Source organism: Streptopelia decaocto (assembly GCF_964273445.1).
Source record: "Streptopelia decaocto genome assembly, chromosome: 5".
Taxonomy (NCBI): domain Eukaryota; kingdom Metazoa; phylum Chordata; class Aves; order Columbiformes; family Columbidae; genus Streptopelia; species Streptopelia decaocto.
In genome coordinates this window covers 24,496,834-24,513,299 of record NC_138659.1, presented here as the reverse complement: position 1 = coordinate 24,513,299, position 16,466 = coordinate 24,496,834, and the positions used below count along the sequence as shown (strand labels likewise).

General features: G+C 36.9%; 1 protein-coding gene across 3 annotated transcripts in view; it reads right to left on the bottom strand.

Moving 5' to 3' along the window:
- The window catches only part of EVI5 (ecotropic viral integration site 5), a 79,666-nt gene that overhangs the window by 44,424 nt on the left and 18,776 nt on the right, over positions 1–16,466 (bottom strand). For 2 of the 3 annotated variants that reach the window (XM_082052272.1, XM_082052271.1), the window contains exons 4-13: positions 15,307–15,531; positions 14,220–14,294; positions 13,423–13,548; positions 12,318–12,461; positions 10,675–10,764; positions 10,442–10,539; positions 8,995–9,055; positions 7,487–7,540; positions 5,051–5,083; positions 4,346–4,492 (exon numbers count right to left, since the gene is read on the bottom strand). In XM_082052272.1, the coding sequence (XP_081908398.1) occupies positions 4,346–4,492; positions 5,051–5,083; positions 7,487–7,540; positions 8,995–9,055; positions 10,442–10,539; positions 10,675–10,764; positions 12,318–12,461; positions 13,423–13,548; positions 14,220–14,294; positions 15,307–15,531 (1,053 nt within the window). The remainder of the gene's footprint in view (positions 1–4,345; positions 4,493–5,050; positions 5,084–7,486; positions 7,541–8,994; positions 9,056–10,441; positions 10,540–10,674; positions 10,765–12,317; positions 12,462–13,422; positions 13,549–14,219; positions 14,295–15,306; positions 15,532–16,466) is intronic. The other variant, XM_082052273.1, reaches the window with a different exon arrangement.

Genomic DNA, 16,466 nt, shown 5'->3' with positions numbered 1-16,466 from the left:
ACACAACTGATTTATTTCCCCCCAACTTTTATTAAAATCTCAGAAAGAGTAAAATCTCAGAGACTGATACAACTATTCCTAATATAATTTTGGCTGATGACAGATTATTACACATAATTGCAGAATGCTTTTCCAGTATTCTATACCAAAGGGCAACTAACAGATTGTCCAGCAGCTGCCCAGCTAACTTCATTTACACATTTAAGCACTAACTTTACTGAAGACAGTATTTTTATTTTCTGCTCTTCGGTTGCAAACCAGAACATAATATTAAAGAAAGTATATTGTAAAATAAAGTGAAGTATTCCACAAAGTTGCACTCACAAGCAGATATTCCCTATATCAATTATTATGCTCTTATCATTCATTTTAGCATGAGGTCCTGAAAATAAAAGATGCGTTATGGAGTTGCTGTAACAATAACCAAATACATGGCTATAAATTACCTTGCAAAATACATATGCTTCCACCTTATTGTTTAATCAATTAACATTCTGTCTTCACATAATATACTTGAACAGCCTTCTTAAAAATAAGATGTGAAGCAATTTTAACTTGAACTGCCTCTCATTTCTCAGATTCAAATTTTAAGCATTCAGACTGACGAACAGGGTAATCATTGAAAATGAGAGTACCCTTGGGAAATACTGAGATTTCTGTTCTGGAGGTATATTTAACTACAGAAATGGTTATTCATTTTTATACATCCAGCAGAAGCTACTTTTTTCATTTAGAAACAATAGGAGAAAAAGAACAAAGAAAATACCTTCAGCACATAATTATCAGGAGTAGGTTAGAACAGGCTGTTACTCTCACCCCTAACTCCTCAAATACCATTGCTCTGAGCATGCCACAAAATAAAACATTCTGTATTCTGCTGAAGTCAGGCACAACTTCCTCTCTGCAGTTCTTGATTTACTAGCAGTATGAGGAAGAAAACACCTTCCCCTTAATCCTTGGTTACCCAACACATCTAGAAGCCTTTGGTAGGTTTCTATATTTAAAGATTAGACACGCCAGAGACAGAGTAGTACCATGCTCTGCAAAACCATTCAGAGAAAAGTTCACGTAGCTTCGAATACTATTAGCTTCACAATTATTTTTCCCAGTTATCAATATTAAAAATTGTACAGGTTGTACACTGTTTTTAAAAAGCTTACACTGACGGAGTTGCTCTCTACTAAGATGTAAAAGTTCACCTCAAAATTAAAATTAAGTGCGGTTTCCATCTCAAACCTTATTATTTTTCTCTTCCTTTTTCTCATCCAAATGACCTTAAATTACTCCAAAATATGTAGAATACATTCGATGACACTTAATATGTGATTTATTACATGATCATTAGTACTACTTTCAGGTATTCTGGGAGAAGCACTATAGCAGAACTTAGCCTTCCATTGACTAAGAAACACTGGTAAGAAGAACCTCTCTTAAGTAGATTCAACACTTTGTAATAAAGCCATTCTGGTTAAACTAAAACCTCCCTAAAGATAATTCAGCACAGGAAAAATTGAAGTTGCATGTAATTTTGGCTTCTGGTGTTGGATTTCAGTCAAAAGAATATTTCTCTATCCATCTCTGTATTCAGCCATGCAAAGTGCTGCAAAAGAAAATTTCTTCAGGCACACACACATCCTGTAAGCACTTTGAACACTTACCTTTAAGCCATCCAACTGTGCGATCAAATCTCATGGAACAGATAGGATAAACCCTCGATAATATTTAGATGCAAATGCATAACCTTTTGCAAAGGATTTGGTAGCCTTCTTAGAAATATGATGGTTTAGATTATGTTTTTTCTACCAACAAAACAAAATCCCCTACTCTTAATTCTCCTGCCTCATGTTTTACAAGTAAAAGTTGGTTGTGGTTTTTGGTGGTGGTTTTTTGTTTATTTGCTTTTTAAAATCCCACAGTGTTGTTCAGAACAGGCAGCCACAAGTATCCTTAGGCGGTTCTTTTCTTACTTTCCTATTCAGAAATTCATACCTGACCTTTACAGTTTCTATGAGCTGAAACAGACAACAAGATTGGAAAATATGTAGACTATAAAATATGTAGGACAGATGCTGTACTTTTAAATAAATACAGATAAACTATGCAGCCACTTTTAAGTTCACTGTGAGATCACTTTTGCTAATCATAAACAAAACTGAAATAATTGGACACACACTCCCCCTTAAAGCAAATATTTGTAAGACAATACTGAAGAGTAGTATTGCCAAGATCAAAGCTACTGGCACTAGGAGTGGCAAAAGGATTGATCAGTCTACTCTAAAGTGAAATGCCAAAATTCAAAAGAAATGGATGGATCTCCACTAGGTGGGGCCCTAAGCGCACACGGCTGTTGACATTTGTTGCTCCTATTTCCATGCTTGGAAACAAAACCCCATTCAATTGCAAACCCTACCAATGCAGCAGAATCTAGGGAACTACTAATTGAAACCATCTTAACACTTTCACCACGTTGTCTAAGTTAATTCAGATGGTCCTCAAAAGCACAGCACTAGTCTTTACACTTCAAAATCAGTCAGCTACTGGGCACAAATCCCTCTACAACCACACGGATTTACAGACTCAGTTCCACGCATAGTCAGACTATTTCCTGTGCTCATGTTCACATTTAAATGGAGGAAAACAAGGCTGCAAGCATGCCGGGTAGGAAGGGTGGCTCTTAAATTAACTGCCCATTCCCCAATTTTACTTACTCTCCACTCCTGCAGTACCTGTCCAATCTTCAGCCCTCACAGCTCCAATCCAGCCAATTTTGCAATCCACAGTTACCCATAGTTTTGCTCAGGACCAGTTTCCATGCCTAGCCAAGCTGTCAGGCTTCCCCATCATTGCTATTTAATAAGGTCCTCCTCATAATTAAAAGCATTAGCTTTAAAAGTTGTTTTACCCATCAATTATCTAAAACATAAATATAGCATTTGAGTCCCTTTTAATAACTTCCAATCGAGTGCAGGTAAGTAACATGGACGCCTCCATAAACACATTCCAAAAGCATGTGTACTATTGTAATCTGACCGTAAACAGCTGGCTACTCAAGTCTATAAACATTCCTTATTTTATTTCACTTGAAAGATTACAACATACCTAAAATTTTGGAAAGCATTGCTAGAATATCCCCATCTTCCTATCATAATTTCTTCATTCTTTTCCCCTAAGGAAATCGCTCAAGTTACATAAAAGCAGCATTACACATTACAGAGTAACAGTTCTTTAGTAACTCCTTGCAACTATTCTAAAAGATGTACCTTTTTTACACTGAAATGCTTTACACAGACATAAATGCAACATTACAGAAATAGTTTGTTAAGTTATTATTTGTTTTCAGTCTAACAGTAAATCTCATCTCCACCTTCCAAGATGAGATACAAGTATTTCCAGAGCTTTGGTGGAAGATGTGTAAAACAAACTGCTGTATTGCCTGTAAGAGATCTGGTAAGCAGCTCCAGTGTGCTGTAGTTCTAGAAAGTTGTATTTCATACACCTGAAGCGCCGAGGGCTTCAGTCAAGTACTTGCACACCACTTACTTAAAACAACGTGAGCATATTCACATCAACACTGCTGGCGCACAGCTTGCTCAGCAAGTGAAGACTGCTGGAACTGCCTCCCTCCCTCTCTCAAGAGAACATACTGAGCACTTCACAAGTTGCTTAGAGAAAGTAACTTCAGCCTCACAGTAACAGTCTGAAGTATTGGACATTATATGACCTAAAACAAAGTACACACAAACACAGTACTGCAAACAGCTCCTAAAAGTTATTTCCCTGCTCTCTCTGTACATAAACCCGCGTATTTTAATAAAGTCCTGTAGTTCCAAACTCTAGGAAAATACCCTTCTGTTTTTGCAAGCAGCAAATTTAAGCATGATAGGAAAAAAATATAGGTACACAGAAGAAACGTTAACATGGAAGAGATTGACTTAAATAAGAAGCTAGGTAAAGGTATTACAAATCAATTCTCAAATCTGAGTATTCAGACTGACACAATTTGCAACGGCTAGATTCTTAGCGTTAGGAGCTACCAAAAGGTTCTGTGTTTTTTTGTTAGTATTTCTTCAGTAGTGGTGGGGTTTGGGGTTGGATTTTTCTTTGTTGTTGTTGAGTTTGACTTGCTGTGTTTTGTCACTTTTTTTTTTAACTAATAACTTACATCTATCCAGAGTTATCTATCAGTAAAAACAGATCAAAATATCAGTCTAATTTGTGTAATTTTAAAAATGGAAATCACAATGAACAAGCATTTACAAGGACAGCACAGAGACCATGTCATGATGAGGAAAAATAAACACAGGTGAGTGAAAAAGATGAGATGATGTGCTGCCAGGCTCCTTACCCATTGCTGCTGCTGTTGGAGCTCCCTGATGGTATTCTCAGCTTGCTCCAGTTTAGTATTGGCCTCATCACTCTGCTGTTTGATGGTGGCCAGCTCCCGTTTTATGAGGTAGTTTTCCTCAGCCTCCTGGGCCCTTGTCACTTGTCCCTTTGGACATAATTTTTTTTTAAGCAATTGAGGACAAATCCAAGACAGACTGCCTTTGCGATGCTTAGCTGCTTACTTCATCAGATTGGTTTTGCAAGCAGCAAAGACTACAAGTGGTAGAAATTTTAGGACAAGGTAGTACTAAACAGCTGGTTTAGTACTTTTATTACGAAGTTCAGCATCCGTTTAGCAAGCACAATTGCGTACTTGCATTGAATAAAATTCCTTTCATGCAATATTACTCGGTTGTACATGCACAGATTTAAGTTTGCAATATTCAATTTCAGTGTTAATACATTGTCATAGAATCCATTTGTCATAGGAATTTGTACCAAAAAATTACATTAGGTTAGGAAAAATATAACGTGCAAGGATTTGGTTTATATATTTTTAGTAAACAAAATTAAACAAGTTTCTAGCAAGAGATTAGCTCTATATTTATTCCAAATCAGCAAAGCAGGGATAGAGTACAGCATGCAAATATGCATGCATTAAAGCAGTCGGGGTATTTTTGACAGGACGAAGAAAGTCATACAGTAAAAGACTAAAAGACTATACCTGTATCAATCTATCTGCCAAGGAAGCACTTTCCTACAAAGGAAAAATTCAGATAGGAATAAGGAAAAGAAAAACCAAAAAACAAAGGAGTGATAATAGTGACAAAAAGGCCAAGAGCTGAAAGAAAGAAAATGCCCAAATTCTACCCATTTTTCTCTACAAACTGCTTTTGCAAAATTAACAACTCTTCATATAAAGGCAACTCAGCCTGAAAGTCCCAGGAAGCAGCCCATCCTGCAACAGGTGTAATGCAGTCCATCTTTATACTAGGAGGTCTCAAAAAGCCAGATTCCCCTGACACTTAAAATCCACCTACAGGAGACTGGGTATTTTTATTGGAATGGCGTGCTTCCCTAATTAACAAAAGTTACTGATACATTATCAGATATGATCTAGTAGATAGATGCAAGACATGGTCTATGGTCCATCCACCACATGAAAGGAAGGCATAATTTGAGCACAAAGGAAACTCTACTAAGCACTGAGGCATTCATGCAGAACTAAAGCTTCCAAAAAGATGAAGCGGGAAAGTTAAATGCTGCAAACTGACAGACACAAGGAGAAAATTTCAGCTATGACAGCTAATATTTTACTTAACTGAACTCTTGCAGTAACTCCAGTGAGTTCATAGATTCTCTTTCCTTGTCAAAGTTTTGCAAGAAAGAAATTTTCCTTTATGCACACTGACAAGCACTAGTTTCTGCCACCCCCCAACAGTTGCACATTTAATTAATTTCTACTCTATCACCCTTGAAAGCACTCGCTTTTTGCAGATTCTACAACAGAGAACATATCTTTTCGCAGACCTTCTTTGTCCTTGGAACTTCTATTAAAATCAAGGTTCAAACTAGTTGATAAGAGCTATTACTTAGAAGTTAAGATTGTGTCATTAAGGAAATCACAACTAAATCATCTAGGTTTCCTTATCATCATAAGGAAAAAAATATTTTAAAATAAAAATAAGTTTCCAATAGGAGAACTGAAGGTGTTTGTTCACACTTTATGATCTGTTTTTCAGATCCTGCGATGATAATAATATTCAGAAATTCTTATTAATAGATAACACTTTCTCATTTGGAAATGTTTTAATTGCAGTCAGAATGAGATACTCTGAAAGTTTAAGTACAGCATTTGCAAACTCAGTAGCATCTGGCAGTTCATCATGGACTGAAAAAAAAATAAATCTGAACTCAAACTTTGCAAGTGAAGTATAAAATATGGATATTTACTATTATAAATTTGCCAAGAGCATTGAAGTGATTCATTATAGCTTCCAACTTCTTAAAAGAGTCTGCGCTTTCAGTTAATTTTATCAGTTCTTCAATATTAGAAACAAAGATGTTTATAAAATTGTACTTTTGGTCACAACTTTCACAATACATCCTCATTATGTGCATTTTTCCAAACTGATTTCAGAAATCAATTCATTAGACTTTGACACAGATTGACTGTTTTTTCCAAGAAACTGTAACAGATTTAACATCTGAAGTGTGACATCTTTCAGTTATGTCACTCTATCTTGAACCTTTACCATTTTCTTCCCTGTGAAACATAAACAACTGTTTGCAACTCTCAAGAGCATCCAGTTCCATTTGTTGAAAGACAGTTTCTATTCATGGTTAAGATCACAAAACTCAGTCTCATTCCAGAGCAGAGCAGCTCCAATGGGATCTGTCACAGGAAGCATCATACCAGAACATAGGAGAGGCCATGGGAGAACAATGCCTGCATTTCAGCAGTGTATCGACAATACTTATCATGCATACTTTTAAAGATATATCTAGTTACAAAGAAGCCTAACAAAACTCTATTCCAGACTAAATCTGTGAGAAATAAGTCTTAAAAGATATTCCCCTCAAATGTACCCAAAATTGCTACAAAAATTGAAAGCTATGTAAAACAAATCAATGGCAGCAGACTTCCTGGACTGAATATGCACGCTGCAGCAACACCTCTCTCCTGCTGCACTGGCCAGCAATTAAGTATCCTGCTTTTATCTCCATTTCTCTTTGGCCAGTAGTAGGTCTGTCATTTTGCTCCCATGTAAGAGCACACAGCAACTTTAGATTTTCAAAACTGAGGATTCTTTCACAATAACCTCTTTTCCACCCAAGCAGTCCACTATTTCATGTAGTCTTCTGGATTTTGAACAGATGCTTCTAGTTCAGAAAGAAAACAGTACAAAGGTTTGGTATGTCAAAATGTTTGATTTCATATTCACTAAGAGCCAAATATAACCACCTTCAACATTTACAAGCACTGACCCTAACTGCTTTGTTATTGCCATGCTATTTGGCTAAGCACTGTTAGTAAACACCATGGATTAGAAGAAAAAACAGTAAACTATAATCATGAGAGTCCCACTTCATATAATAAAATTTCCATCAATTCAGGTATAGATTAACACAGATTAAATTTAATTGCCAACATACTTACTTTTTCTAACGTTTCAATGCGCTGTTTGAGGAGTCTGTTTTCAGTTCGTAACCTCTGGAAGGTAAACAGTTCAGAATTGTACTTCTCAAGTTATAAACTGGAAGTCTAATAAAAGCCAAGCAACTAACAACATTTCGATCCCATCACATCTATGAAAATTAATACAAATAGAAAAAATAGTACACCATACAAAAGGATGATAAAAAGGTTACTAACTCAGAAGATGAGTTTAAACAGTTTGAGGCAGCACAGATGAGAAGTCTTGTGTTGTACAAGAGCATCTGTGTGACATTAGGTGAAAGCAGCGAGCGTGCAGGTGAACCACAGGGACTCGACAGCCTCTTCAGAAACAGGGCCGGACACAGGCTGCACAGTCATGGACACAGAAGTGCACCCCTGCACTAGCACAGGCTCTTGAGGTAGCTACAAGGTTTCCTTCTTTTTCCTCCCAATAATTTATATGAAATTATACATTAAAATTTACTTAATCTGTAAGGTTATACTGAGAATTATTTACCTCAGATCCTCCAGAAGTGAGAAAGAATTATACTGAATTGCATATTTTACCAGAGCATTTCCTGCAAAGTTTAGCAGTCAGCATTCAGATAGAAGAGATCTGTATCCCTAAGTGTATCCCATGTATCCCATGTGTATCAGTTCAGTAATGCTTCATTCTGCCACGCTGAGAGGAAAACTCAGTGTGCTTGTTTTGCATCTCCCTAAACTAGCTGAACTTCTTAGCAGAAGACAGCAAGTCAGAAATGGCTTATATAAGGTCCCCAAGCAGGATCCAGAAACAGACAGCTTTGGGTTGTTGGGGCTGGTTGGTTGGGTTGGGGTTTTTGTTGTTGCAGGGTTGTTTTTTTTTTTTTCCAGATGAAACACCATGCTGTGAAAAAAACTGAAAAATGAAAAAAAAAAACCCAAACCAGCAAAAGCCTATTTATGTCACAAAAGCATTTTAAAAGATGCAGTGGTTAAGTACACAGAAGAAGTAGGTCAGTCAGTAAAAGGGAAATGTAAACTGCACCTGAAAGGTGTTTTTCACATTATGTATCAATTGCTGAAGCTCCAAAAGAAAAAGTGACTGGAGGCAGAAGACCCTTGATCTTGGGTGAAGATCTCAAAATCAGCGATAAACCACTCAAGTGCATTCTGATAAGCTCTATCTTAACATCTGTCTTACAAACCTCCTGTGTGGGACACCTATATCTAAACTCGCATATTCAGAACCTCTGATGAGGCCATTTGTTATCAAGCTTTACACAGCAGAAAATAATGAAAAGTAAGTACAGCAGGTCTCCATTAAAGATTTTTCTTTAGATGTCCAGCAGAAGTCTCAATAATTTAACTGTAAGTGTCCTTTATGAACAGACATCCCAAATACAAATGCTGGAAGAAAAGAGTTTTGGGACCTCAGTTACATGTCCTGCTACATACACAGATCAAATGTGTAACCCCACATCTAGGAATTAAACTGATCCATAAATTTGTTGATGCTCTCTTACTTTAATTTCAACTTGTTCTTCCATTTCTTTTGTCTTTATTGTAGTGTATTCCTTTTCTAACCTAAAAATTAGAAATAGTAAATTACTATTAGAAAAACCGCAGACAAATTACTTGTTGGTGTAATACCTAACAAACAACAGTAGAACAGAGATACAGATTGATATTTCTTCTGTATAAGTGGCCATTTGAAATGCACTCCTGTAAATATTTAGACTGGACATTAAGTTTAAACACAAGGACTTCTGCAGATGTGAACAGACTCTGAACCAGCCCTCTGACATGCTGGTGCTTGCTCGTATCCATTTACAGTGGCAACGATTTGGAGCTATTTTTTACTAACCACTCAATGTAGTTACACAACAACCAATTCAATAGATTCAGCCAAAAGAAAACAGAGCTTGGAAAGCCTGAAAGACAGAAAGACGCAAAAAGATTTGAGACAAATATCTTAAAATTACAAAACTATTTTGGCCCCTCTCCAGCAAACCACAAAATGGTCCCAGTTGAAAAAGGCAGCAACAAGAAAAAACAAGCTGAGATAGACAATGCCTCTGCAGAAGGCAACCACAGAAGTCTAGTCTCGGAATGTCAGGACTTTAAACTACATACACTTATATTGGCTTCCAGAGAAAATGTCCGGAAAGCTTTGTTACTGCTTCTGCTTTAGAGGAGACTGCTCGCTCTACAGCACCAATGACAGGCCACTGACAGAACAACTGGCAAATTCAACTTGAACATACAATCTGCAGTGCAAGAACAGTGAATGTACCAGCCATTACAACCAACTGGAGAATTGCCAAACTTAACCCTGGAAAAGCACAATATGTGTAGCTTGGCTTATCAAAACAGTTTACCAAAGGCAGAAAAGAGAATACATGCCACTAACCTTAAAAGTCATTATGCTCTGGATTTCAAAGCCCAAATCAAAGTTAAGTAACAATTATCAATGGTACAACAAAGTTTAACTTTAATTTTTAAACAGCACTAATCTTGACCATACGTGCACTCTTTAGCACTGCAAATACTTTTCCAGTTTCTGAGAACTAAACTCTTAAGAATTCAGGCCAAATTCAATCTCCTTTCCCTCCTTCACCCTCAAAAAAACCAAACCCACCCCCCGCTCTGAGCCATTCCCTGCTTTTTCTATTCAGATCCTGTTTACAGAAGTGCTGTAATTCCCCATAACTTGCACCTTCTTCAAAAGCTTTTTAGGCTACACTTACAAATGAGATATAACTTTACTACATTTAAGAAAAATAGCGAAGAGTGCTTTAGAAGAATTTTCTTGCAGACAGTACTTCAGTTTTAACTGTTTATAGTATAAAACACCAAAAAGATTTTAAAATGGAAAATTCAAAATAAAATACTGAATAACTAGTTTTAAAGAGAAACAAACAGTAGCTCTTAGCAACAATATAATCTATTTTCTCAAAACGTTATACCTACTTTTTCATCTTTTTTGCATTGTATTTGACTTGGTAAGATGCTTGGATTAATTTGTCTGGACCACTGTCAAACTGATGTGGAATGACCTTTTGAAAGTGCTAAAAGCAATCAGAGCACAAGATTACATATAATTAATATAATTAATAGCTGCAAGGAAATACACACACATGCAATATTACACAATATTACACATTTCAGACATCTCTTACAATTATTAGATAACCTTAATTTACCTGTAACATTCCTTCCATGTCAAGTTGCAGTAATTCTGCTTGGTTCATCTGAAGCACTGCTACACCTACTCGAAATACTATCTCTAAACCCTGAAAACAATAAACATCCAACAATTAATCATGGCATTGTCAACAATACAGAATGATACTACTATTTAGAAATACTGGAAATCTCACCCAGTTTCTCAAACAAAAAGGCTACTGAAAAAATCTCTTAACAAAGGGTTCTAGGTTTCTTATTTGGTCCCACGGACAGGTAGTCCAGCTACTTGTCCTGATGCTCCCTCAGAGAGCCTAGTGCTGATGGGAAAACTCCAGTGGCAGGTGTTCTCTACATTGGCTTTATCAAACACTTTAAATGTATCTAGTACAAAACCCCCCAGGTTCTTCTCAAAAAAGCCATTTTAATTTCAGACATGGTACAATGCGGTTAAACTATTTAAACAGATGCAAGGGACTGCCTCACTCATATACTCTATCTTGGACATTCTTGAATGTCAGCTGAAAGGATCCACCTTTGACTTACTATTTTCTGAAACATGACTGCAGAGAAAGAACATAAATGGACCATAAGCTTTGGGTTGTTACCAGTTACAACCAAGCAAAGCTCTAATCCTAAGAACCATTTAGGTGCCTCTGTGAGAGTGACACTGAGTAATTCCATACATTTCTTTGGCTACTGTTCATCATCTGGACAATAAAAGATGCCAGCACTCCCTCTTCTTGGCCTGCATATCCCCATGGAGCTGTAATTTTGGCCTGAAAGTACCATTACTTTCCACCCCAAACTTACTATTATACTGAGCAGCTGATGTCCCTGGGGTAGCAATGCTGCTGCACTGCAGCCAGAACTGACAGGTTTGGTAACTCTTCAATAGGCTTAGAGTACAAAGTCACACAGAGCATCTACATTCAAAGATTTAGTTGCTCTTCCTTGAGAAACCATGTACATAGACATCTTCCCCTACAAAATCATCTGATAGGCGTAAGGACTAAGAAGCAAGACTATTTGAGATTTGCCCATCATGGTGGGATTTATACCACTACCTAGATAACTGCTTTTAACAGTGTCCTGGTTTTGGCTGGAATAGAGTTAATTTTCTTCCTGGTAGCTGGTATAGTGCTGTGTTATGGATTTAGTATGAGAAGAACATTGATAACATAGGGATGTTTTGGTTGTTGCTAAGCAATATTTATACCAAGTCAAGGACTCTTCAGGGAGGAGGCTGGAAGTGCACAATAAACTGGGAGGGGGTACAGCCCAGACAGCTGACCCAGACTGGCCAAAGGGATATCCCACACCATATGATGTCATGCTCAGTATATTAACTAGGGAAAATTTAGCTAGGGGCCACTGCTTGGGAACTGGCTGGGTATTGCTTGATGGGTGGTGTGCAGTTGCATTGTACATCACTTGTTTCACACGTTATTTTATTATTACCATTGTTGTTATTATTATTTTCCTTTTCTGCCCTGTTAAACTGTCTTTATCTTAAGCCATGAGGTTTACATTTTTTTCTCCGATTCTCCCCTCCACCCCACTGCAGCAGGGAGTGAATGAGCAGCTGTGTGGTGTTTAGCCGCCTGCCAGGTTAAACCACAACAGCTACTCTCCATAGAACATATGAGTATTGAGTAGTTACCTCAGACATAAAGATATCAAATACTCTTGTTGCAACTGGTAGTGGAAAAGTTGTAAGGAATATAGTTAAAAACCACGACGACGCATACATAGAAGTGTGGAAACTTTGAGACTGAAAGTGCACATAAAGCTCTGGAAGATGCTCCTGGAAAAGAAAAGGAAGAAAAAAAATACATTAAGCTTCTGCTGGTAGTTGCAGTGTGTCAATGTTTTGGACAAATTTTGAATAAAAGAAGAAAATAATTTATATTTAGTACAGACAGCAACTTCGTAACACAGGACTGGGAAAGTACTATCAAGAACCGTGAAACACAAGTCCCAGTATCAAATGCCCTACAGCACTTCCACCCTGCAAAGCACAGATTACAGAAACTGCCTGATCCTAGTAGGAAGTCACAAGCTTGTAAATTCCCAGGTCACTTCTAGAGTGGGCTACAAAAGAGCTGGAGAGATCTAGGGCAGGGGTGTCAAACTCATTTTCACTGGCGGCCACATCAGCCTTGCAGTTGCTTTCAAAGGGCCGAAGGTCATTTTAGGACTGTATAAATGTAGGAGTAGTTACATTTATAAATATTTATAAGTTTGTAAGTGTTTGACACCCCTGACCTAGGGTATGGCCAGAGACCTACATTTTATTTGCTATGTAACATCCCACCCCTGATCATCATGTTAGGAACTGGGTCACAAAACGCAAACCTATTTGTCTCTGTCAGCCTGACCAAGAAGAAGGTGTTCCATGTCCCAAATCTGAACACAATTTTAATTCTATGTATGAGGGTATTCCCCATTTCTATCTTTTAAAATAGCTATAAATTGACCACTAATACATCGACTTTCAGAATCTTCAATCCAAATGGAACTAGACATTCATATGCTTAAACTGTATCAGTACAAATCCTCATGCTTCCGTGTTTAAAGCCAGTCACTGTCTGCCAAGGGCAAAGAGAGTAAACCACAGCCGCAAGCATTTACTTCTGAAGTTCTGAAACCAGCTACTGTCAACAGAACAGCCTGTTAGCCCACAGATGTGCCTGCTCTTGAACTGTCATTCCCAGCTTCCTTATTAATGCTTAATGAACAGAAAGTTCAATAGATTTTGTACGTACCTGTATCATGCATTCAAACTGGTACATACAAAGGCCCAGTTCAGCCATACTTGGTTTAAAGAGTTCTCGTAGTCTGTAATCTTGCATTAATTTAACAAACACACAGAATGCCTCTTCTTCTGGCATCTTTATTAAAAATAAAAAAGCACAATAAAAACTCTGGACAAATGTAAGGATATACCAGAGTAAATGCCGGAAAAGGTTTAGGGTTTGTGTGTGTGTGTGTGAAGTGGGATTTTTTTTGGGGGGGGGAGAGGGGGGGGAGCGGTCATCTTTGGTTGTTGGTTTGTTTGTTTAGGGATTTAAAACCAATTACTGTAATGAACTTTTGCATATATCGAATTCTATCAAGTGATTTCTGAACCAAAATGGAGGTCTGTAAATTTCTTATATTATACCCTATTCTGTCATAAAACAAAGGCAGTAATACAAAGGCAGCTTTAAGATTATCAAATCAACTATAAAGTTCCATTTGAACTCTGAGGAGATTCAGTGTAATAAAGAAGTTTGTTAATAGTTGAAACAACAGTCACCAAAATAGCTTGCAAGTCTGCAATCCTACCTTAGCTCTGAGAAATAAATGTATTCTCCCACTCACAGATAGTACCTTCTTGGCAAATAGAACCACAAAGAGTAAGTCTCATTTGACTGGCAGAGTAAACAGCTGCCCTTGACAATGTCATTGTAACAAAATGACGAAGGAAAACTATTATAAAAATTTGCAATAAACCACCATGATACATTATGCATTCTAGCAGGGATTTTAAAGGTTCACATATTTTTAATATCATGTTTACCTGCATGAGCAGCAATCCAACTATAAAAGCACTTCCTTGACAGTATCCAACCTCACGATCCACCAAAGAATAAGCCTGGGAAATGAAGTTTCAAGACTCTCAACAATTAAAACCTAATCATCAATAAAAAGTAATCATAGCTCATGCTGTTAATAACTTACTCTTCCTTTCCCAAATCCAGGAAGGATTCTATTCAGAAGTTTTAGTCAGATATTCTAGTTGCCACCTGCTGCTACAAAGGGATGTGAGCTCTGCAATCTCATAGCCAACAAAGCTAAACCTAAGGCATACCTAATATATACATGCAGTCTCCAACTACAGGAATTTACCAGAAGATAACAGCAACAGCTGGCAGACAGACTGCACAAGGTACTACTTTGACAGGAGACAGACCAGATGAAGAAACAACAATTCTTCTCAGAAAAATTATGTGCTGCAGTTTTTATCTACAGGTGGAAGAAATGTGGTGATCTCCATGCATGTTGCATCTTAATTTTCCAGTTCTGGAAGTTATTATGATCTGAAAACCTGCCAGCTTTTCAGTTGAAAAGGTTGTATGGAAATGTTTGTCTTTCAAAATTTAAGCTCTAGTACAGCAAAGACAAAATAACACAGATTTAATTTTTTGGTGGCATTCTCATTTTGTGCATGGGCACTGCAACTGCTGCACATGGACTTGTACCTGCCATTTGCTGCTGCCACCTGCAGGTTTAAAAACACTTGAAAATAGAATGCTAGTCCTGATTTACAGTGTTCTTGTCTTCGTCTGCATTGTTTGCTTTACTTCAGGGCACACTTTATTCCATTATGCTGTCAGCAGTTAGCATGTGACTTTGTTCTAATGCAAACTTAGTTTTTTAAATCTCTTACAAAATAAACCCATTGACTATGGGAATACTATATTTGAAAGCTATCTTTGAAACTGCATTGTAATTTGTTAAACTATTCCAGTGACAAGTAGAGTAAGTTTAAAAAACTTAAACCACATGAAACTGATGCAAGTTCGCTATATGCAAGGCAAATACTCTTCCAAACTTTTGTGCACATTCTTGCTAATGTATTTTCAGGGGCTGAAGTACTGACTTACCTTCATTACGTTGAACAAGACCTCCTGTCCAAGGCTGTCTTTTTCTTTAAAAAAATCATGTTCAGGGTATGTTCTGGCAATGTCCCTTCTTATTAATTTCTCACAAGGAGATGTCATTTTCAAAAGCTCTGAATACTGATCCTTAATTGGCATGCTCTGAGCGCTGCATAAAAGTTGCCAAACAATTGCTCTGAAATGATGAGGTATCCCTTTTCGAACAAGCTCCTAAAGCACAAAAAAAGACAGAAATTAATTTATATTTCCCAAAAATATAAACAGCCTAAAGAACAAGACACTTCAACAAATTAAGTTCCTCACAACTTCAGAAAATGTTTGCATCATGTCACAAACCAATCGCACAGTTTATAATGTGTAAACCTCAGTTTTAGTGTCGTAGATTGTCAGCTAATGTAAGTAAGGAGAATCTGAATCATTTTCAGTGGCTAAATTAGCTAATGAAAGTGGTCCCCTATTCATAGTAAGCTACTTGAAAATCTAAATATTCAAATAATTTTAAACAAGAACTCCCATTAGCCAGAATTTAATACAGTTATTTTTATATTTCACAAAAGATTACAAATATAACTAAGGATGTTACTTTCAGTTGTGATGGATGTATAAGAAATCACCAGTTAAAAATGATTTACTAAACTTACTTTATCTTCCCTAAATATATATATATATATATATATATATATATATATATATATATATATATATATATAAAAAAAATAAATCAGTTGGGTATTACACAATTCAAACCTTCCCAGATCAATAGATCTAAGAACCTGATACTTGTCTTTCCAGAAAGCACAAGCAGAAAGTAGTCTTGCTGATCTGAAAACTGAGAAAGAAGTATGATTCAGGAAGTTCAGGCTGTCTGAGTGATACTTTCTGCAACAAGACTCAGTCTGATCTAGATTATATGTTCAAGATGAGAAGGTTCCTTTAATTTTATTTATTTATTTATTTATTTTTACCTCAAGAACTGGTACCAAGTATTCTGTCTCCTAAAGGGTAGTTTCTTTCACTAGCATTTATTCTGAAGCCAGGGTCATCTGCTATTCTGCAAAGCTTCCACTTCTTCTTGTTTGTTCCAAATATTTCTCTAACTTCTCCAAACATTAATTAATGCAACAGTGATAACTTTTGAAGAGACT